The sequence below is a fragment of the Monodelphis domestica genome, chromosome 6 (genome assembly GCF_027887165.1).
Source record: "Monodelphis domestica isolate mMonDom1 chromosome 6, mMonDom1.pri, whole genome shotgun sequence".
Taxonomy (NCBI): Eukaryota; Metazoa; Chordata; class Mammalia; order Didelphimorphia; family Didelphidae; genus Monodelphis; species Monodelphis domestica.
The window spans coordinates 544,315-565,617 of record NC_077232.1 but is presented as its reverse complement, the minus strand read 5'-3'; the positions used below and the strand labels follow the sequence as shown (position 1 = coordinate 565,617).

Genomic DNA, 21,303 nt, shown 5'->3' with positions numbered 1-21,303 from the left:
CACGTGACGCCGGCCTCGCCCACTGGAGCATGCGCAGACCGGCGGGAAGAGGGGCGGGGCCCTGTAGGAGGCGGAGCGCAAGACCGGCCATGGCGTCCGAGCGGCTGCCCAGCCGGCCCGCCTGCCTCATCGTGGCTAGCGCTGCCACCCGCGGTGAGTGAGCAGCCTCTGCCTCTGCCTCCGCCTCCCCCTCCCCCAATGCCGCCGCCGCAGGACAGTCCCCCGCATCTTCCCCCAGTCCCTGACGCCCCCTTTGGGCCTGGTGGGGGCCGGCCCTCCCCCCCCTCCGCCGATCCTCAGTCAGTTCCTCTTCCAGTCTCGGGCCGGTGGTCCGGGCTCCTCCGAGGGCCAAAGGGGAATGGTGGCGGCGCGCCCGGGCCCTCGACTCCTCCGGGCCATCCGATGCCCCATCGCCCGAGCCTGCAGGGGACTGGAGCCCCTGAGAACGTCCGGCTCCCCTGTGTTCCCTGATCTGGATACATTCCTGGCCTCATGCGGGGTTTCTAGGCAAAGACACTGGAGAGGTTCGCCGCTTCCTTATTTGACAGATTGAGGAAACTGAGTCAGAAGCGACTTGCCCAGGGTCACACAGCCAGGATGGTCTGAACCTCAACGGTGAACGGGCTCTTCCCTACTTGGGGCTCCCTTGGGGGGGATGGAAACCCGAAGCAGACCCTGTTCTCCCTGTTGTGCGTGGTCAGGCTCTGACCCTCCACCTTGCTTCCCTGTTGCCCAGGCCAGGTCTGAGCAGGCTTTTCCTAAAGCCAAGGGGAAGCTGCCTGGAGCCTGAGCCCAGGGAGTCCAGGCCAGCTGGGAGTGGGATGAAGGCTAGATCCCCCAGAAGAGGCTTGGCCTCGAACCCCGGCCAGACCCCGGACTCGGCCCTGCCCTCCCTGTTTTAGAGCTGTAGAAGGGATGAGCAAGCCCGAGCGGCCGCCATCGTGAATGGGCAGGAGAGCCTCGTGCGAGCCCACACCCCGAACCTGGGTTCCCGATTTCATCCATCTCCGGCTACAGGCTACCGCGTGCTTTTGCCCACAATGCCCGGCTGCTCCGGGCTCCCCAGGCCTGGAGTCTCGCAGGAGGCCAAGGCCGGCTCTGGGCGGTCTCCCTTCTTTCACAAGGGCTGCTGCTTTTAGCTGGCCTTCTTGGGGCCCAGAGCCTCTCCTGTGTTGCCCATCCGCCCGCTCCCCCTCGGCCGCCTGCCCAGGCTTTTCCTGCGGAAGGATGCCGGGCCTGTGGCCTCGGTGTCCCTCTGCTGCCTTGCTGGGCTGTCGAGCCCCGATTGCTCATGTGGCTTCTTCCCTGGCCAGCGACGATCCCTTGCCACAGATTCCACCCTCGCCAGGGGAGCCTCCCGTTTCCCCATTGTGTCTCTTATTTCTTCCGATTCCGTTTTTATTTTCAGGGCCAAATTCTCCTCTTTCCCTCTCCCGTCCCCATTACACACATGGAGAATCATGCAGGACCCATTCCTGACTTAGTGGTGTCCAGGAGGCGGCCGGCGGCCCACGTTCCTGCCCCGTCGTCCCTCCCTCGCGGTCTGGTCCAGCCTCTCTTTCTCAGCCACCATAAGAGCCAGAAACCCTCCTAGCTCCCCTGCGCAGCAGCATTTGCCTCCCGAGGCCCTCCTGGCTGGACCGCGTCGTTCTTTGTGGGCCTCCCCAGGTCTGCGAAGCTCTGCCTTGGGGGGTTTGACCGGCGAATGGTTCTTCCCGCCTGTCCTGATCTGTCTCTACAAGGCAGGCCCTGCCCTGGCACTGGGGGCACAGAGGGGGGCAGAGACAGGTTCCTGCCCTCGGGTAAGGGGCACAGGCTCAAAGAATCCCTCCTGGGCAGGGAAGGGTGGGAAAGGGGGAAAGGCCTCCTGGGAAATGTCCCAGAGAAGCCGGGGTGGGGAGGGCATGGGCGACAGCCGGGGCGAGGGGAGGACAGCAGGCCAGCCTGTGGAGGTGCTCGATCCTGGAGGAGGTGGGCGCCCCCGGGATGCCTTGAGGGGCTGGCCGCGAGCGGACCTTGGAATGAAGGGTGGGGAGATGAGGCAGGGAGGCTAGTCTGAATGAGGATCGAGGCCCGGGAGAAGACTCCCTGAGAGGAAGGGAGGGCGCGCTCGGGATGTGTTGCTGGGGACGCAGGACCCGCCTATACCCCGGGCAGCCTCGTGGCGGACCCAAGGCCCGGGAGCTGGAGCCAGCATTACAGCCAGGGCTTTGCCCGGCAGCATTCCTGGGTCCAGAGGCCCCTGGGCTAATCTGAATGGCCTCCCTCTGCCTTCCCACCTTTAATCCTTCCTCATTGTGAAGCTGCCGATTCTGGAGCCCACCAGAAGCCCGGATTTGGGGCTCTGGACTAAGCCAGAAGAGAATTGTGGGAAGGCTCCCGGCAGGTGGGGACGGGGTGGCAGGCACCTGCCTCGACCTCCCCACCAGCTCCTGCTTCTTCTGCTGCCTGGCCAGGCAGGTCCTGGGAAAGCAGCTCCCCTTGTTCCACGGCACCAAGTTCCCGGGCTACGTGTGCCTCGGTCCCTCCAGCTGCCCGTCTGCAGATGCTGGTTTGCCCTTCCTCGGATCCCTTGGCGGGGGGGGCGCAGAGCGTGGAGGTACCCTGGGCCCCCCCAAGTCACCTGAACTTGGAGAAGTCCCAAGGCTGCTCGCCCCCCTCAGCACCCCCTTCCCTCTCCTCCTCCTCCGCCTCCCCCAGGCAGCCCGGCCTCGCCAGCCTTTCAGCCTGCTCTTCGCTGGGCCAAGCCGAGGCTTCTGGGTTCTCGTCTGTCCCAATGAGCCTTTTTTAGGGTTTAGCTGGCACGGCAGAGCCGGCTCGGCCAGCTGCCGTAGGCAGGCAGGATCGCCGGGTCCAGGGCAGGGCAGCTGAGGGGCCCCACGGCGCCCAGGCCCTCGGCCGGGCCTGGCGTTCCCTCGCGGCGGCTAAAGTGGCGCTGGCCGTCGGAGAAGGGCGCTGACGGTGCCCGCTGGCCAGAGCCTCTCCCGTGTGGCTATTGCGCGGGCACTTTGGGCCTCACTTGCATGCCATCCCCTCCGGCCAGGCTTCCCTCGTGTGCCCGCCGGGGCCTCCCCACAGCAGAGGTCCTTCGGCAGCCCTCTCCGGGTCTCTGGCAGCTCCCTCTGCTCCTCTCCACCGGCCGCACTGCGGGCTGGGGCTCGTGGAGGGTCTCTGCTGTCCTGACCTGCCGCCTCGGTGGGCTCAGTACCCCGTGCCCAGCCCCCTCGGCACGGGCCTTTGGCTTTGGGAAACAGTAATCACGGCGGACGCGCTGAACCGGTCAGGTTTCTCCGTGAGGCCCCGTTTACAGACGAGGAAACGGAGTCAGAGAGAGGCGAAGCCGTGCCCGCTCGCCCCTCTGCCTCGCCTCCTCGGCTCTGCGGTTTTCTGGGGAAGAAGGTGCCAGCGCCCTGTTGGGGCACCTGGCTGCGTGGGCAGCAGGCGTGTGGGGGCCTGCTCACACGTGCCTACATGTATGTGCCCCTCTGTCTTCCAGGGGTATCAGCCCACTCATTCCTCCACTGTTTCACGTTGGGCAGTGCCGCCTTCAACCTGCAAGTGGCCACTCCAGGGGTAAGTGCCTGGGGGCATTGGGGGGCCCCGTCCGTGCCCAAGCCCTGGGTTCTCTGGGCGCTGGGGCTCTTCTTCGTGGCCGCCAGGGTCCCTGAGGGCAGGGGCCTTTTTCATTCTGCCAGGAGGGGGAGGCCTATGGAAGGGGGGGCGTCATGCCCAGAAACATTGATTGGCTGGCGTGGACGCTGGGCCCGAGTCAGGAGGAGGGAGCGGGCACCTCTGGGCATACCCAGTCATGGCTGGCACACGTTGGCAGGGGCTTCATGTGGAAGGTGCTGGTGCCACCCAGGCGGCGCCCCAAAGGACAAGCAGAGTGAGGGCCGGCCCCCCAGTGGGTCCTTTGGGATGCTTCTGGCGAGCGGCCACCCAGCTCGCTTAACGCTGGCCCCGTGCTCCTGGCCGAGACAGAAAGAGGGTTTGGCCTCTGCCAACCCACCGGGACCTAAGGAGGGAGGGAAGAGGCAGCTCAGGGAGCCCCAGCTCCAGGGCTCCAGAGGACTCCCCCTTTTTGCATCCGTGCTCGACCTGTCTCCGGGCTGTGCCAGGGGAAGGCCATTGACTTCGTGGGCATGAACGAGAGCAACACGCGTTGGATCCAAGACTTCCGCGTCAAGGCCTATGCCAGCCCTGCCAAGCTGGAGTCCATCGATGGTGAGTGGTGGGCAGGCGGTGGGCGAGGTGGCATCTCCAGGTCTGCGGAGTCTCCCAGCCCTCGGGGGCTCTCTGGGGGTCGCTTATGTTGCTGCCCATTCTATGCCCATGGCGGCCCCTTCCTGTCCAGGTGCCAGGTACCATGCCTTGCTCATCCCCAGCTGCCCCGGGGCCCTGACCGACCTCGCCAACAGCGGCTACTTGGCCCGCATCTTGGAGCACTTCAGCGCGGAGCAGAGTAGGTGATGGGGGGCAGCCGGGGACCCCTGGGTGGGGGGCCTCTCGGGGGAGCCGTGGTGAGTGTTCTCCTGTAAGGGTTAAAAAGGGTGGCCTGAATACTCTTAAGCTGCCCACCCGGGACGACGGGGGCCTGGCGCTGCCTGCCTGGCGTCGTCCTGGGCTCGGCCTGGAGCGCAGCTGTCTGCCTTTGGCTTGCAGAACCCGTCTGCGCCGTGGGGCACGGCGTGGCCGCCCTCTGCTGTGCCACGAAGGAGGACAAGTCTTGGGTGTTCCGGGATTACAGCCTGACCGGGGTGAGTCCCAGCAGACTCTGGCGGGGGGGGGGGGGGCGGATTCTGGGGCGGCCGGAGCCTGGGAGACCCCCTGGGGTTCGCAGGGCGCCCCGGGCCGGGGACTTTGCCCAGAACTCTGGCCAGCGGCGCGGTGTGTCCCCAGCCCTCCGTGGGTGAGCTCATCCGGGAGCCCGGCTTCGGTGGCCTGCCCGTCATCGTGGAAGACTTCGTGAGGGATGCCGGGGCCTGCTTCAGCGGTGAGCGCTCCCAGCGGCCAAGGGGGCCGGGCGGGATGGGGCGGCCCGGGCTGGGCCGCCCGTGACTGGGCCGCGGCCTCTCCCTCCTGCAGCCAGCCAGCCGGACGCCGCGCACGTGGTCCTGGACCGGCACCTGGTCACGGGCCAGAACGACGCCTCCACGGTCCTGGCGGTGCAGAACCTGGTGCTCCTGTGTGGCGGCAGGTGGGCTGGCGGGGTGCCGGGGCGCTTGTGGCCCAGCCTCAGGAGCCCGGCCGGGCAAGCCTCACCCCGCCCCGCCATCTTTCCACAGGAAGTGAGAGGAGGCCTTGGCCGTAGGCTCCGGACGCCCGTGGACCACCCTGGCCAGAAGCAGCCCCGGCGGAGCCCCTTGGGGGTGGGGGGCCCCCCTCCAGCGAGGCTGCCCCTTTTCCGGCATGGCTCCTCCCCCCCTTTCCCTGCATGGACCGCTCGGACCCTGGGGGGGGCCACGTGCCCTTCTGGGAGTCACCCTGGCCGGCTGGGCACAGAGAACGTGTCCCTCGTGGTGCCCTCGAGAATGGGGCTGGCACCCATGCCAGGGCGTTGAGGCCCAGCAGACCTGCCCAGGACCCGGCAGTCTGCTTCCTGCTTCCGAGCAAGGGGCTGAAACACCCACTCGGGGGGGGGGGGGGGCTGCCAAGAGGGGCCCGGGAGGCCCAGCAGAGCCCTGGCCCGCCTTCTGGGGCGCTGCTGGGTTTCAGGCCTCCCTGGACAGCGGGGAGGGAGGGCTGCTGGGCTCCTTCCTGGTCACTGAAAATCTGGGGGCGCCCAAGGGCATCCCCACAGCCACTGCCTGGGTTCCTCCAGCCGCCCGGCCCCCCATTTCAGCTCCCAGGAAAGACCCAGAAAGGACCCTGAAGGAGTGGGTGCAAGAGGGTGCAGCAGGTGCCTCCCACGAAGGCCAGGCCGGGAAGCAGAATCTTCAGGCCCAAAGATGGGACAGCTGGACGGCCAGGGGTCACTCTCCTGCCCAGAAGCCTGGAGGAGCCGCTCTGGGCTGAGCTGGGCGGATGTCCCCTTGGACCTCCCGGACAGCCACCACCCACATGCCGCCTTGCCTTCCCTCCCTTGCCCCCCTGGGCTCTGCCACACTGCCCGCCCTTCTCTGCTCTAAGTGCTGCCTCCTCCAGGAAGCCCTCCCCAAGCAGGGAGCGCCAATACAAGCTCATGCTAGCCTGCTCCAGTGTTTGTGTTGGATGGAGGGGCACCGGCGGGGAGGGGGTGGCACACAAGTCATGGGGATGCCGGCAGGGGCCCAGGGCTGGGCAAAGGTGGGAGAATGGGGGGCTGTGCTAGTGCCGAAGCCTGGAAGGCCAAGAGGCAGGGGGAGCCCAGGTGGGCACTCTGGGCGGGGACCAAGGCGCCTCCCACTGAGCCGGACCTGGGTGAGCCTCGGGCTTCCTGGCTTGTCAGCCCAGAGCAAAGGGGACTGACTAACCCAAAGTGGAGACCTGGGTTCGAATCCAGCCTTAGACGCACCCTGGGATGGGGGGAATGGTCAGCCCCTCTGGGTCTGGGGTGGGGTTGGGGGAGGGCCAGTGAGGCCTCCTCATAGCCTGCCCTTTATGGAGCTCGGAGGGTGTCGGGCTCACCGCAGATGCTAGTTACTTGTCTAAGGGAAATCAGAGGTGGCCCCGCCCGCTGCCTCAGTTTCCTCCACGGTAAAACGAAGCTAAAAAGGACTTCCTCCTCCCAGGAACACTGCGGGGTGTCATTGGGGCGCGTGTCCGCCAGGGGGCGCCGCACCGTCACGCAGGACCCTCCCTCGCCCCATCCCAGCAGCAGGTCGGGCTCCGCCCTCTCCCTCCAGTAGAGCCCAAGGCACGTGACTGCAGCCAGGTGACCGCCCAGAAGCAGGGAGGCCACAGGCTGGGAAATGGCAGCCACCCGCTGGGAAGCTGGGGGGGCGTGGCGCAGGCACTCATTAGGTGCCTACTGTGTGCCCTCGTCTGGCAGACCCCACAAGGGCTGCCAGGCTCACGGGGTTCTCGAGGGACTGATCTGACAGAAGGGAGACCGGGCGGCCAATGAGCGCACTGGACAAGGGAGGCACGTGACCACTTTAATGCTCCGGGCCAATCTGACACCAAAAGGGGGCAGCCCCTGGTCGAGCCTCTCGGCGCCCGCCGCCGCCGTCGTCCAGCCAGGATCGCTCCATCCGCTCGCACAGGCTCTAGCGCCCGTTTTCCGCACTGAACATCCGCTCCTGGGGAGGAGGAACCAGTGGGTGGGGCTGCCGGGTGGGACCCCTGGGGGCCTCCTCCCGGCCCTCCCGAGCACCCTGCCCGCCCCCCACCTGCAGCATCTTCTCCAGCTTCACAGAGTCTGCGGCGAACTTGCGGATGCCGTCGGACAGCTTCTCCACCGCCATCTGGTCCTCGTTGTGCTCCCAGCGGAAGGCCGCCTCGTCCAGGTGGACCTTCTGCAGGCTGCTGGCCTGGGCTGGGGGCCGGAGGGGGGCACAGTTCAGGCGGGGGCTCCCGGGGCGGGGCCGCCGCCCGCCGCCCCCCCTCGTGCCTGCCCCCTCCCCCGCAGACCTTCCTCGGCACTGAGTGCGGGGCTGAGCTTGGAGCCGTCCTTGAGCAGCTCCGCCAGCAGCTTGGGCGAGATGGTGAGGTAGTCGCAGCCCGTCAGGGCCTTGATCTGGCCCACGTTGCGGAAGGAGGCGCCCATCACGATGGTCTTGTAGCCGAACTTCTTGTAGTAGTTGTAGATCTTGGTGACGCTCCTGACGCCTGCGGACGCATGCAGGGGAGCCGGCTGAGTGCCCGGCGGGCACCGCTGCCCCCTCCGGCCCGCCCGCACCCACCTGGGTCCTCGTGGGGCTCGAAGGCCTTCTTGTCCGAGTTGGCCACGTGCCAGTCCAGGATGCGGCCCACGAAGGGGGAGATGAGGGTGACCCCGGCCTCGGCGCAGGCCACGGCCTGGGCGAAGGAGAACAGGAGCGTCATGTTGCAGTGGACGCCGTGCTGCTCCTCCAGGATCCTGGGCGGGCGGACAGAGAGGGGTGGGTGGGTGCGGCGGCCCGGCAGAGCCCCCTCCAGCTGGGCCCTCCCCGGAGGCCTGCCTTACTTTCCGGCCTGGATCCCCTCCCACGTGGAGGCCAGCTTGATGAGGACGCGCTCCTTGCTGATGCCGGCCTCCTTGTAGAGCTCGATGAAGCGCAGCGCCCGGCGCACCATCTCTTCCTTGTCGAAGGACAGCCTGGGGGGGCAGCAGGCCGTCAGGGAAGTCCCGGAGGCCCCCCGCCCCCCCCCCCGCCCGAAGGCTGCCCCCCCACCTGGCATCGACTTCGGTGGAGACGCGGCCAGGAATCTTCTTCAGGATCTCGGCCCCGAAGAGCACGAAGAGCTTGTCGCTGGCGTTCCGGATCTGCTCCTCCTGGGACCTGGAACCCGCAGGCACTTGAGCGGCGTCCCGGCCCCGGCCTCCCCCCGCCCCGCCCGGGGGGGCCGCCGACTCACCCCCCCAGCTTCTTGCCGTACTCCACGGCCTCTTCCACCAGGTCCTGGTAGTCCGGCATCTGCGCCGCGGCCAGGATCAGCGACGGGTTGGTGGTGGCGTCCTGCGGCTTGTACTCGTCGATGGCTGCGGAGGAAGGGCAGGCGCGCCGTGAGGCTCGGCCGGGGCGCCCCAGGCGTCACAGCCCGGGGACCGGGAAGGCGCCCGCCCGCCCGCCCGCACAGCCCGCCCCCGGCCCCGCGCACCGCGGAAGTCTCCCGTGTCGGCCACGACGGTGGTGAAGCGCCGCAGCTGCTCGAGTGCCGACTCCATGCGGGGCCGCTTCACGGGGGAGGTGGAGGCCATAGCGCGGCGGCGCGCGGGGCTGGGCCGGGAGCGCGCGGGGAGCAGAGTGCGGAGGAGAAGGAGGAGGCGGCGGCGGCGGGTGCGAGGTTGCTGCGGGGACGCGCGGGCTGGACAGAGAGAGAGAGGCTGCAGGCTAGCGGGGGTAAGAGCGGGAGAGCTGGGCCCACAATGCACCGCGACAGCCCCGCCTGTGGCCTGCTTCGCCGGGGTAGCGCGGGTTGGCGCGGGCCACGCCCCCGGCGCGTCCGGCCAATCCGAGCCTGAGGGAGAGGAGCCCCGCCCCCGCTCCCAGCTCTCGTCCGCGCCCCCAGCACGGCTGGCCAATCCAGGCCCGGGGCACGTCCGCCTCGAGGAGCGGGCCCCGCCCTAGGCTCCGCCCCCGATCTGCGCCCTCCTCCCAGCTCGGATCGCATTGTTTTTTCTTGAAGCCCTGGGCAAGGGCTGGGCTAAATAGGGTTGTGACTGGTGCAGCTCCGCCCAGCTAGGACTTGGCTGTTATTGAACCCAGGACCTCCCAGGCTCGTTTTTTCTATTCCCTGAGCTACCTCGCGGTTCCTCCTAGAACATTTAATAGATGCCTGCTGTATGCTAGGCTCCAGGGATACCGGGAACTTCCGCTCCCCCTTTTCCAACCCAGTGACTCTCTCCCACCCTGGGTCCGCACCCTGAGCTCCATCTCCAGCCTCCAGGCATTTTCTCAGGCTGTGCCCCCTGCCTGGAGTGCCCTCCCTCACACTACTTTAAAGGGATCCCTTTCCTAGTCCTGGTTCATGAGTCTGTCCTGTCTGTAGTCTCTTGTGCCTAGAGGGCAAGGACAGCCCTTGTTGGCCAACCTCATTGTTCCCAGGGTGCCCAGTGCTTAGGAGAGGCTTAATCACAAGGTTTACTGCCATTCCCTAGCTCTGGGAGCACCAGGGGGACACCCAGCCCCCTCACCCCCAAACCTAGACCCTTCTCAATGGCCCCCCAACTGCCCCTCAGTCCCTGACCGAGAGCTGCCGGAAGGGAGGAGGAACCCCCCCCGCTCCCCGGCCTTCCCCAGGCCTTCCTCCTTCCCCCATCCTCCCTGATGGGAGCCGCTGGGGGAGGCTCAGGTGGAGGCCGAGGCAGGAAGCCCGTGATTGCTCTGCTCCCTCCAGGAGGGCCGGGGCATGCCAGGGGAATGGCGGGGAGCCCACCAAGGGGGGAGAGGCCGGAGGGCCCCTGGGAGTCCTCCAGAGCTCCGACGTCATCCCTCCCCCTCCTAACGTGGCCGTGGCGCGTCCAGCCTGGAATGCCCACCAGGTCACGGGGCTGGAGGCCACCCCCGGGCCCAGGCTGTCGCCAGGCACATCCTCCCGACCGTTGCCTCCGTCACCCCCCAGGGCGTCACCAAGGGGGGACAGCAAGCAAGCAGCAGGAGGCCAGCCCGGAGGAGGGGGCCCTCCCCAGGCTCCGAGGGGCAGCTCAGCGCTGGGCTACGAGCCGGGCCTAAAGGAAGGTAGTTCAGGCCCGCGAGGGCTTCCAGACTGATGGGGACACGAAGGCAGGCAGGGAGGCCCAACAGAACCCAGGACGGCCACCCGGGGACAAGGGGCCGAGGAGAGGCGCCACAGCGAGCCAGGCCTAGAGCTCGGGTGTCCTGGCCTCAGATGGGACCTCAGGCGCTTCCTGGAGGGGTGACCCTGGCCAAGTCACTCCACCTCCGTCCTGCAGCCTCAGAACTGAGATTCCAAGATGGAAGGCGACACTTCCGAAGAGTGCTGGGGAGCCTTCGCTGGCTGGGCGGAGAGATGGGGTGCCCCGCCAGCATGGCAGGAGCGGGGGGCCCCACCGGAGGTGTCTGGGGCACCCCAAGGGGGAGAGGGCAGGAGGCCGGGCCCTCCCTTTGTCTCACGGGCAGCCGGAGAAGGGGCGGCAGAGCCAGGCAGGAGCTGGTGGTCCCCAGCGCCCACGGCTGCAGAGAGAGATGTCAGGAAGGGCCCGGGCAGAGAGAGTGGAGGAGGCGGCGAGGGAGGAAACGGCGGCACCCCCTGGAGACGGCCTCCTCCAGGAGTCCAAAGCCCAGAAGGGATGCCGGGCAGCAGGCTGGACGGGGCCGGTGACCCTGGGCCCGCTTGCCTCGGTGTCCTCAGATGACGAACCGCTCCAGCGTCCCGGAGCGCCGGCGGGCCAATCCGGGATGGGAGCTGGAAGGACCGAAGGATCCGGGCAGTTGCTCTGCCTCCGTCCCCCCTTCACGTGGGGGGCTCGCCTGGGGTGGCGGAAGGGCCCTTCCCTCCTGGCAGATGCGGACGAGGAGGGGAGAAGAGGGAGGCTGTGAAGGGCCCCCCGTTTTCTCAGTGAAATAAGAAGTTGGGGGCCGGCGAGCCCCGGCAGATTGGAGGGGAGGGAAGGACTGTCTGGCCAAGCGAAGGACGGCGTCGGATGGGCCCCGCAGGACAGCTTCGGGCCTTCTCCAGTGTGCAGGCAGCAGGCAGTGGGAAGGCTTCCAGGCCGGAGCCACTGGCGGTTGTCCGGGGGACAAGAGAGTCCAGAGAGGAGGACCGCGCAGAAGCCAGCAAGGCATTAGGACGGGCAAAGGAGGAGGGAGAGGAGCCAGGGCAGGGGAGCCCCGAGGAGGCTGGGGAGACGGAGGCAGAGGGTGGCAAGCTCAGAGGAGGCTGGGCTGAATGGGCCACCAGGGCAAGGCTGAGTAGAGCAAGGGGACACGAGGAGAAGGCCTGCCCAGTTTGGCTTGGGCAGCAGAAATGGACCGAGGAAACGAGCTGGCTGAGTGGCGACGCGGCCGGCTGAGACGGCCAGATAGGGTGGCACCCTGAGTGCGTGAGAACGGTGCCAGCGGCGGACAGGGAGGCCAGAGGGCAGGAGGTGGGCAGGCACCAGCAGATGGAGGGAGAGGGACAAGAAGAGGTTTCAGGTTTCACTCCTTTTTCATTTGACTGAAAATATAAAGAACTATTTCTCTGGTCTAAAATAAAGGCTTTATCCCAACCAAGTAAGCCAGCCCAGGACACTGACAGACAGGTAAACGACAGTGGGTTGACAGTGGAGTTCTACTCCAGAGGGTGACACATACCACAAGTAGGTGATGCACAGATTTTGACTAACATCAGATAAGGCATGTAGTCAGGAGAAGGCTAAGTGAGGAGATGAGCCTTCCATCTCCAGCCCCTCCAGCATATTCCCTGAGGAAAGGCTGTGTGGGGCCAGGCCACCAGTATTCCACTGTCCCCAGTAGGATGTGGGAAACCTCCAGAGCAAAGATCAACCTTCCTTTTGACTCCAGGCCTCCCTTTCCCACTTATGCAGCTGGCCTTTGGGAGCAGAGTTGTGGCACACTCCACTCAGAGAGGACCGTCCTCTCTGGGAGCAGAGCTGTGGCGCACTCCACTCAGAGAGGACCGTCCTCTCTGGGAGCAGAGCTGTGGCGCACTCCACTCAGGGGCAACCGTCCTCTCTGGGAGCAGAGCTGTGGCGCACTCCACTCAGAGATGACCATCTTCTGGGAGCAGAGTTGTGGCGCACTCCACTCAGAGAGGACCGTCCTCTCTGGGAGCAGAGCTGTGGCGCACTCCACTCAGAGAGGACCATCTTCTGGGAGCAGAGTTGTGGCACACTCCACTCAGAGAGGACCGTCCTCTCTGGGAGCAGAGCTGTGGCGCACTCCACTCAGAGAGGACCGTCCTCTCTGGGAGCAGAGTTGTGGTGCACTCCACTTAGAGATGACCGTCCTCTCTGGGAGCAGAGCTGTGGCACACTCCACTCAGAGATGACCATCCTCTGGGAGCAGAGTTGTGGCGCACTCCACTCAGAGATGACCATCCTCTCTGGGAGCAGAGCTGTGGCGCACTCCACTCAGAGATGACCATCCTCTGGGAGCAGAGTTGTGGCGCACTCCACTCAGAGATGACCGTCCTCTCTGGGAGCAGAGTTGTGGTGCACTCCACTTAGAGATGACCATCCTCTCTGGGAGCAGAGCTGTGGCGCACTCCACTCAGAGATGACCATCCTCTGGGAGCAGAGTTGTGGCGCACTCCACTCAGAGATGACCGTCCTCTCTGGGAGCAGAGTTGTGGTGCACTCCACTTAGAGATGACCATCCTCTCTGGGAGCAGAGCTGTGGCGCACTCCACTCAGAGATGACCATCCTCTGGGAGCAGAGTTGTGGCGCACTCCACTCAGAGATGACCATCCTCTCTGGGAGCAGAGCTGTGGCGCACTCCACTCAGAGATGACCATCTTCTGGGAGCAGAGCTGTGGCGCACTCCACTCAGAGATGACCATCTTCTGGGAGCAGAGCTGTGGCGCACTCCACTCAGAGATGACCGTCCTCTCTGGGAGCAGAGCTGTGGCGCACTCCACTCAGAGATGACCATCCTCTCTGGGAGCAGAGTTGTGGTGCACTCCACTTAGAGATGACCATCCTCTCTGGGAGCAGAGCTGTGGCGCACTCCACTCAGAGATGACCATCCTCTGGGAGCAGAGTTGTGGCGCACTCCACTCAGAGATGACCATCCTCTCTGGGAGCAGAGCTGTGGCGCACTCCACTCAGAGATGACCATCTTCTGGGAGCAGAGCTGTGGCGCACTCCACTCAGAGAGGACCGTCCTCTCTGGGAGCAGAGCTGTGGCGCACTCCACTTAGAGATGACCATCCTCTCTGGGAGCAGAGCTGTGGCGCACTCCACTCAGAGATGACCATCCTCTGGGAGCAGAGTTGTGGCGCACTCCACTCAGAGATGACCGTCCTCTCTGGGAGCAGAGTTGTGGTGCACTCCACTTAGAGATGACCATCCTCTCTGGGAGCAGAGCTGTGGCGCACTCCACTCAGAGATGACCATCCTCTGGGAGCAGAGTTGTGGCGCACTCCACTCAGAGATGACCATCCTCTCTGGGAGCAGAGCTGTGGCGCACTCCACTCAGAGATGACCATCTTCTGGGAGCAGAGCTGTGGCGCACTCCACTCAGAGATGACCGTCCTCTCTGGGAGCAGAGTTGTGGCGCACTCCACTCAGAGATGACCATCCTCTCTGGGAGCAGAGCTGTGGCCCACTCCACTCAGGGGCAACCGTCCTCTCTGGGAGCAGAGCTGTGGCACACTCCACTCAGAGATGACCATCTTCTGGGAGCAGAGTTGTGGCGCACTCCACTCAGAGATGACCATCCTCTCTGGGAGCAGAGCTGTGGCGCACTCCACTCAGAGATGACCATCTTCTGGGAGCAGAGTTGTGGCGCACTCCACTCAGAGATGACCGTCCTCTCTGGGAGCAGAGTTGTGGCGCACTCCACTCAGAGAGGACCGTCCTCTCTGGGAGCAGAGCTGTGGCACACTCCACTCAGGGGCAACCGTCCTCTCTGGGAGCAGAGCTGTGGCACACTCCACTCAGAGATGACCATCTTCTGGGAGCAGAGTTGTGGCGCACTCCACTCAGAGATGACCGTCCTCTCTGGGAGCAGAGCTGTGGCGCACTCCACTCAGAGATGACCATCTTCTGGGAGCAGAGCTGTGGCGCACTCCACTCAGAGATGACCGTCCTCTCTGGGAGCAGAGCTGTGGCACACTCCACTCAGAGATGACCATCTTCTGGGAGCAGAGTTGTGGCGCACTCCACTCAGAGATGACCGTCCTCTCTGGGAGCAGAGCTGTGGCGCACTCCACTCAGAGAGGACCGTCCTCTGGGAGCAGAGCTGTGGCGCACTCCACTCAGAGATGACCGTCCTCTCTGGGAGCAGAGCTGTGGCGCACTCCACTTAGAGATGACCATCCTCTCTGGGAGCAGAGTTGTGGCGCACTCCACTTAGAGATGACCATCCTCTCTGGGAGCAGAGCTGTGGCACACTCCACTCAGAGATGACCATCTTCTGGGAGCAGAGCTGTGGCGCACTCCACTCAGAGATGACCATCTTCTGGGAGCAGAGCTGTGGCGCACTCCACTCAGAGATGACCGTCCTCTCTGGGAGCAGAGCTGTGGCGCACTCCACTTAGAGATGACCATCCTCTCTGGGAGCAGAGTTGTGGCGCACTCCACTCAGAGGCGACCGTCCTCTCTGGGAGGGGTGACCATCCTCTCTGGGAGCCGAGTTGTGGCGCACTCCACTCAGGGGCAACCATCCTCTCTGGGAGGGGTGACCATCCTCTCTGGGAGCCGAGCTGTGGCACACTCCACTCAGAGATGACCGTCCTCTCTGGGAGCAGAGCTGTGGCGCACTCTACTCAGAGATGACCATCCTCTCTGGGAGCAGAGTTGTGGCGCACTCCACTCAGGGGCAAACATCCTCTCTGGGAGCCAAGTTGTGGCGCACTCCACTCAGGGGCAAACATCCTCTCTGGGAGGGGTGACTATCCTCTCTGGGAGCAGAGCTGTGGCGCACTCCACTCAGAGATGACCATCCTCTCTGGGAGCAGAGCTGTGGCACACTCCACTTAGAGATGACCGTCCTCTCTGGGAGCAGAGCTGTGGCGCACTCCACTCAGAGATGACCGTCCTCTCTGGGAGCAGAGCTGTGGCGCACTCCACTCACAGGTGACCATCCTCTCTGGGAGCCGAGTTGTGGCGCACTCCATTCAGAGATGACCATCCTCTGGGAGCCGAGTTGTGGCGCACTCCACTCAGGGGTGACCATCATCTCTGGGAGGAGTAACCATCCTCTCTGGGAGCCGAGTTGAGGCGCACTCCACTCAGAGATGACCGTCCTCTCTGGGAGCAGAGCTGTGGCGCACTCCACTCAGAGAGGACCATCCTCTGGGAGCCGAGTTGTGGCACACTCCACTCAGAGATGACCGTCCTCTCTGGGAGGGGTAACCATCCTCTCTGGGTGCTGAGTTGTGGCGCACTCCACTCAGGGGTGACCATCCTCTCTGGGAGGGGTGACCATCCTCTCTGGGAGCCAAGTTGTGGCACACTCCACTCAGAGATGACCGTCCTCTCTGGGAGCAGAGCTGTGGCGCACTCCACTCAGGGGCAACCATTCTCCCACCTGGTCATACCCTTTGCAGCCCAATGACTCTGAACTAGGCAATAAGGAGGAGGAAAGGGAGAAGGTTGGGAATGGCTGGCAGGCTGGAGGACAGAGAATCCTTGGAAGGTCATGCTGTGGTGAAAGCCCCCACCCTGCCCTCAAAGAGCAAACCGTCTGCTAGTGGCCACCTTTAAGGCCACACAACTATGTGTTTCTATCCACATATAGGTGTCTTTTGTCTGCCCAGGTGTGCAAGACAGGCAGGCAGTCAGCCTTCTTCTGGACCCCCAGACACTGTTACCTGCCAGTCAGTGGTTCTCCTACTCCACTGAGAGCCAAGTTTCCCTGTGAAGCTGCTGCAAGGCTGGGGCTGCCCAGCTTCTGCCCTCACCCAAATCTGCTTTAATCCTGCCATTGTTGTGCCCCTCCCCAGTGCCTCTCTCTTGGGAAAGGCCCTGATGGATTTCTGGATGTGCCTCTCTAAGCAGACCTTCCCCCTGCCTGCCCTGGCACCTCTGCCTGCCCTGGGTGTGTCTCTTATTGGCCCTGCCTTCTCTTGGGGTCAGCAGTGTAATTGAGGCCTGGGTCTGGGGGACCCTCCCAACACATGACTGGTGGGGGGCCCAGGGGAGACAACCCTCCTGTGCCCATTTCACTCCTCCAGGGGGGCAGGCCCTTGACCCCTGACTTAAACTGAATTAAAGTTTGTCAGCTTAAATTAGGAAACTGTCTCCTCCCTCCACCTTCCCCCAGCCTTGGCAGAGGTGGCTCCTCCCCAGTGAAGCAAGTCAGAGCTGGGAGGGACCTCTGTGGTCCTTGTCTGGGTCTCATCCACTCCCTGGTTTGAGTAAAGAGGAAATGGGGCCCAGAGTCGGGAAGGGGTATGTGCAATGTCCGGCAGCAGTGGGACTGGCCATCGCCCCCTTCCCCTTGTGCCAGGGAAGGCTGGAAGTCTTGCCCTTTGCCCTCCTCTGTCCCCAGCCCAAGGGCCCTCCTTCCACCTCCCAGCTGACTGGACAAGAGGGTCATTCATGAGGGAGCCAAGCCTGGCCCCCAGCCTTGGGCACCAACAGAATTCCTGACCCTGTACTGGGCCCAGGAAGTAAGGAAAGACCTCAGTCAGTCAGGAAACATTTCTGAACTCCTACCCTGTGCCAAGCACTAGGGATACAAAAAGAGGCGAAGGACACAGTCCCAGACCTGAAGGAGCTCCCAGTCTAGCAGGGTAGACTCTGTGTAAACAAATATACAGGAAGAGAGCTCTGATGGGGACCAATAGGAGATAACGAAGAGAGGACTTGCTGGGCAAGGTGGGATTTGAGGCCAATCAGTCAGTGGGCCAGACTTTGGGAGGTACTTGATCTTGCTGCCAAGACCAAAACTGGACCTGGTAAACTGAGGATATGCTGACATACTCAGAAAAGGCTCCCTTCCTGCTGGCCTCATGGAATCCAGCCTCCAGGTGGAGGACAGCAGTAGGCTGTGAGAGAGGAACCCCCTTCCCCTCCCATGGAGCCTGCCCTCACCTCTCCTCCTCCATCATCATCCCCAGAGGCAGGAGACCAAAATGAAGTAACTCTGCCCTCACAGACTCATTCCTTCAGATGAAGAAATCAAAGTAATCTCTAGTCATAAATCCCTCGAGTAGAGAAATGAAAATTAAAGTGACTCTGAGATGTCACTTCACACCTAGCAGACTCGCCAATATGACAGAAAAAGGAAAATGATCAATGGTGGAAGGGGTGCAAGAAAATTGAGACACTGGTGCATTGTTGGTAGAGTTGTGAACTGACCCAACTGTTCTGGAGGGCAATTTAGAATTATACCCAAAGGGCTAAACCATGCATGCCTTTGATCCAGCAATACCACTACTGACCTGTATTTCAAAACAATAATAAAAACAGGGAAAGGACCTGTTTGCACCAAAACATTGATAGCAGTCCTTTTTGTTGTGATTAAGAATTGAAAATTGAGGGGATGTCTATCAATTGGGGAATGGATGAACAAACAGTGGTACACGATTGTGATGGAATGCCAGTGTGCCATAAGAAACAATGAGCAGGAGTGTGACACACACATGAACTGATACAAAGCGAACTGAACAGAACCAAAAAAGCACCAAACACATCCACAGCAGTCTTTTCTGATGACCAATTGGGAAAAGCCAGGCTCTTCTCAGCAATGCCGCAATCCAAGTCAACCCCAGAGCTTCGGGATCTTGCTGTAACAAATGCCACCTGCCCTTGGAGGAAGGACTGATGCAGGGTCTGGATGCAGCCTGAAATGTCCTTGATTTCCCCTCCTCCTCCATTCTTGAGATTGCTTCCACCAAATGACTAATGGGGGGGGGGGATTTGTTTTACAGGACAGCACAGGTAAATTGATGTCAGATGCTTACTGTCTCAGGGAGGAGGAGGGTGCAAAGGAACTCAAACTGGAACCTCCAGGAAGTGATGCAGAGTGAGAGGAGCAGAACCAGGAAAGCATTGTACACAGAGGCTGATACATTGTGGCACAATCAAATGTAACTGACTTTGCTACTAGTAGCAATGCAATGACCCAGGACAATCCGGAGAGACTTATGAGAAAGAACTGTGGGAGCAGAAACGCAGAAGAAAAACAACTGCCTGATCACATGGGTGAAGGAGATATGGCTGGGGATGTAGACTCTGAATGAACATCTTGGGGCCAACATCAACAACATGGAAATGGGTTCTGATTGGGGACTCAAGTAAAACCCAGTGAAATTGTCAGCTACAGGAAGGGGGGGGGGGTGGAGAATTATGTGATTCTTGTAAGCAAGGAATAATGTTTGAAATTGACCAAATTAAATTTTAAAAATTTAAAAAAAACTGAATGTCAAAAATTGATTTTCCATGTAATTGGGGGGGGGGGAGAGAGAAGAAAACAGTCTTTCAAAAACTACAACTACCCAAACAAAGCCATTCTCAGGTGGGAGACAGCATTGTAGGTGGGTGTGAATGTATCTACGCACCCATGACTACCCAGCTGACAGCAGATCCAGGTATCCCTTCCACATCACAGGGTGGTGCTTAGGGGTGACCTGGAGAATTCACATAAAAGCTTTCAGCCTCCCCATCGCACCAGAGGAGAAGCCGGAATTTGTTCTTTTCTTTCAGGGGGCGTCCATACTCTGGATGGGAATTCTGAGTTTCTAAGCTTTTTCTGGATCGTCCGTCCCCCAAATCCCATGGACTTCCTTATGCCACAATGGGCCAGGCCTACCTGTTTATGGACACTGTGTCGATGTCAATCAGCAGATATCATCTCATTTGCTCTTCACAGCAGGTGCCATTATTAGCCACATTTTACAGGATGAGGAAACTGAGGCAGACAGAAGCAACCCCTCTCCTGAGAGAGGCAGCCCAACCTCAGTGATTGTGAAGGCCCGAATGGAAGCCAAAAGGCAGGCCCTAGGGAAATCCCAAGCTGCTCTCTCTCTAGGCAGCTTCAAGAGAGGTTGGTTAGCCCCAAATCTAACCTCTTCCAGGGTTTCCAACCCTATCACCTATCAGAGGGAACAAAGCTATCCTATCGTCTCCAGAATCTCTGGGGCCACATCTGGTGGCATTTCTCCTTGGCACTCTCTTCTTGCTAGGTCTTCAGGTCCCTGCTCCTTCCTGGTGGATGGCTCCTCCTAAGTCTCCCCAGAAGTCTGGCATACCGCAGGGGCTTGTCCATTGAGTGTGAGGGTCTCCCCAGACTGTTCTGGGCCCTCTTCTCTCTCCTCTCCTCTCCACATGCGGTTGACACCCTAGTCCAGGAAGCCCAGAGCGCATGTCCCTCCAGACTGGTGTCACCCTGCCCTGCCCCATCACACCTACTGGTTCCAGAACTTGAAGCTAACCCTCTGTGTGGCAGCATCTCTTTGTCACAGGGTCAGACTGGGGCCCCTCATCTTTGCCCTCACATCCCCCCTCCTCCCACTCCCTGGAATGCACCCCCCCAGAGCCTTCCTTCCCCTCCCCCCTGTGGCCCCTCTTGACTCCCGCTGTTACCGGCTGCCCCCTCCTCTGTGCTCTCTCTGCTTCCAAGCTCTCCTCTCTCTCTCCCCTCTTCTCACCAGGGCGTGAAGACTCATTTTCTCCAATTACATACAAAAGCATATTTTAACATTGTTTTTACACTTTTCAGTTCCAAATTGTCCCGTGGGGGGTCTAGACATTAGTTTCTTAAAGCCCAGGTTGGTTTATGTCCCTCCCCTGCTCAGGAATCTTTCATGGCTCCCAGGGGCCCCAGACTGGATCCAAAAGCTTCCATTTGGCTTTCCCCTTTCCCATGCTCTGCTCCAGCGGCAGGTGCCATCTCGTTGGTCTCCATGCCCGACTCTGCTTTGCCCATCTCCTTGCCTGACCCTCTCATGACCTCAGGCCAGCTGCTCTCTCCTGGGAGCTGACCTGCAGGGATGCTGGGGATCTGCCCTTCTTTGGGGGCTCTCTGAGGCGGGGGAGGGGGCTGCCTGGTGCAATGGTTCCCCGCTTTTCTGGAGCAGATCCTGAAGCCCCTTTCACAGTGCCAGCCTAGCCTGGGAAGCCAGGGCCAACCAGCCTCCTCTGGCCTGGGCTGCATCCCTGGCAGCCGTCCAGCCAGGAGGTTTTCACATGTTAGCAGCTCAGGCAGGCAGCCCTGGACCAGAGGTCAGGCGGCCACAAGTGCTGCAAGGCAACACCCAGCTGGGCTCACACCAAGATTCTTCTCCCAAGGTCCCAGGCCGCCTGCCCGGGCCTCTCTCAGGAGGGAAGCAGCTGGGAAGCCCAGTGGATAGAGTGCAGGACCTGGAGGCGGGAGGATTCCTCTTCCTGGGGTCAAATCTGGCCTCAGGCACTTACTAGCAGCATGACCCTGGCCAAGTCACCCAACCTCATGTTTCTGTCTCCCCAGCCCCCTCGGGTCTCTCTGCCCAGAATACCCAAAAGGGGTCCCAAAGGGTCAGACAAGACTGAAAACGACTGAACAACAACCCCCAGAGAGGAAGAGCGGAGAGGAGGCCGGCTGCAGCCCCTTCCCTGGAGGCCAGACTAGCTGGCTCGCCTGGACTTGGCTTAGAAGACCTGGGCTGACCCTCACTGGGCGGATCAGCTGACCTCTGCCCGGCCCGCCTCAGTCTCCTCTTCTGTGAAATGGGGTTACTCATCTACCCATTCCCCCGTGGCACAGGGCGGACAAGGGCACCTGGAAAGTGGGCTCTTCCTCGGCCTTGGGGCAAGGCCCAGGCGAGCCTCTGCCGGTTACCAAGATGGCCACATGGGTCAAGGTGCCGCGCCCACACCCTCTGCCAGTAGTGGAAAGGCTTCGGGTCGGCCTCGCCTCTGGGACTGAATCAGCCCAGCAAAGAACTGGGGGAAGGGCAGGCCGGGCAGGCCGGACTCCGGCCACTCAGGCTGCTCTCTCCCCCGCGGAGAACAGGGACCCACAGGGGGGCCACCGGAGGCAGCTCCTTTCCTGGTTTTCTTTTTCCTGCCTTGTTTTCCCTTCAGAACACAGCAAAGGTGGAAATCGGTCTTGCATGACTTCATCTGT

General features: G+C 62.3%; 2 protein-coding genes across 6 annotated transcripts; one reads left to right on the top strand and one right to left on the bottom strand.

Annotated features, from left to right (window-relative positions):
* Positions 1 to 6,193, top strand: GATD1 (glutamine amidotransferase class 1 domain containing 1). Of its 5 annotated transcripts, XM_056801086.1 has the most exons (9): positions 234 to 615; positions 1,409 to 1,802; positions 3,497 to 3,573; positions 4,119 to 4,224; positions 4,355 to 4,462; positions 4,663 to 4,757; positions 4,900 to 4,993; positions 5,086 to 5,197; positions 5,286 to 6,193. In XM_056801086.1, the coding sequence occupies exons 2-9, from the start codon at positions 1,706 to 1,708 to the stop codon at positions 5,290 to 5,292; spliced, it is 696 nt and encodes a 231-aa protein (XP_056657064.1). In that variant the 5' UTR covers positions 234 to 615; positions 1,409 to 1,705; the 3' UTR covers positions 5,293 to 6,193. The 5 variants fall into 5 exon arrangements, with proteins under 5 accessions (XP_001379762.3, XP_056657063.1, XP_056657065.1 ...); XM_001379725.3 differs by lacking the exons at positions 234 to 615; positions 1,409 to 1,802 and adding an exon at positions 1 to 153; XM_056801088.1 differs by lacking the exon at positions 1,409 to 1,802 and having other exon boundaries at positions 255 to 615.
* Positions 6,194 to 7,062: 869 nt separating this feature from the next.
* On the bottom strand, positions 7,063 to 9,057 carry TALDO1 (transaldolase 1). The gene is made up of 8 exons (XM_056801089.1): positions 8,722 to 9,057; positions 8,479 to 8,602; positions 8,295 to 8,402; positions 8,087 to 8,218; positions 7,824 to 7,999; positions 7,552 to 7,749; positions 7,311 to 7,456; positions 7,063 to 7,220 (listed from the first exon to the last, which is right to left on the bottom strand). Exons 1-8 carry the CDS (start codon positions 8,819 to 8,821, stop codon positions 7,188 to 7,190), a joined length of 1,017 nt encoding a protein of 338 aa, XP_056657067.1. The 5' UTR covers positions 8,822 to 9,057; the 3' UTR covers positions 7,063 to 7,187.
* Positions 9,058 to 21,303: the final 12,246 nt, after the last annotated feature.

Coding starts and splice junctions, on each gene's coding strand:
- TALDO1 (XM_056801089.1), bottom strand. CDS start 8,821: ATGGCCTCCACCTCCCCCGTGAAGCGGCCCCGCATGGAGTCGGCACTC. Junction 7,750..7,823: donor CGAGCCCCACGAGGACCCAG/GTGGGTGCGGGC, acceptor ATGCGTCCGCAG/GCGTCAGGAGCGTCACCAAG. Junction 7,457..7,551: donor CGCACTCAGTGCCGAGGAAG/GTCTGCGGGGGA, acceptor TCCGGCCCCCAG/CCCAGGCCAGCAGCCTGCAG.
- GATD1 (XM_056801085.1), top strand. CDS start 30: ATGCGCAGACCGGCGGGAAGAGGGGCGGGGCCCTGTAGGAGGCGGAGC. Junction 4,225..4,354: donor CAAGCTGGAGTCCATCGATG/GTGAGTGGTGGG, acceptor CTTCCTGTCCAG/GTGCCAGGTACCATGCCTTG. Junction 4,463..4,662: donor GCACTTCAGCGCGGAGCAGA/GTAGGTGATGGG, acceptor TTTGGCTTGCAG/AACCCGTCTGCGCCGTGGGG.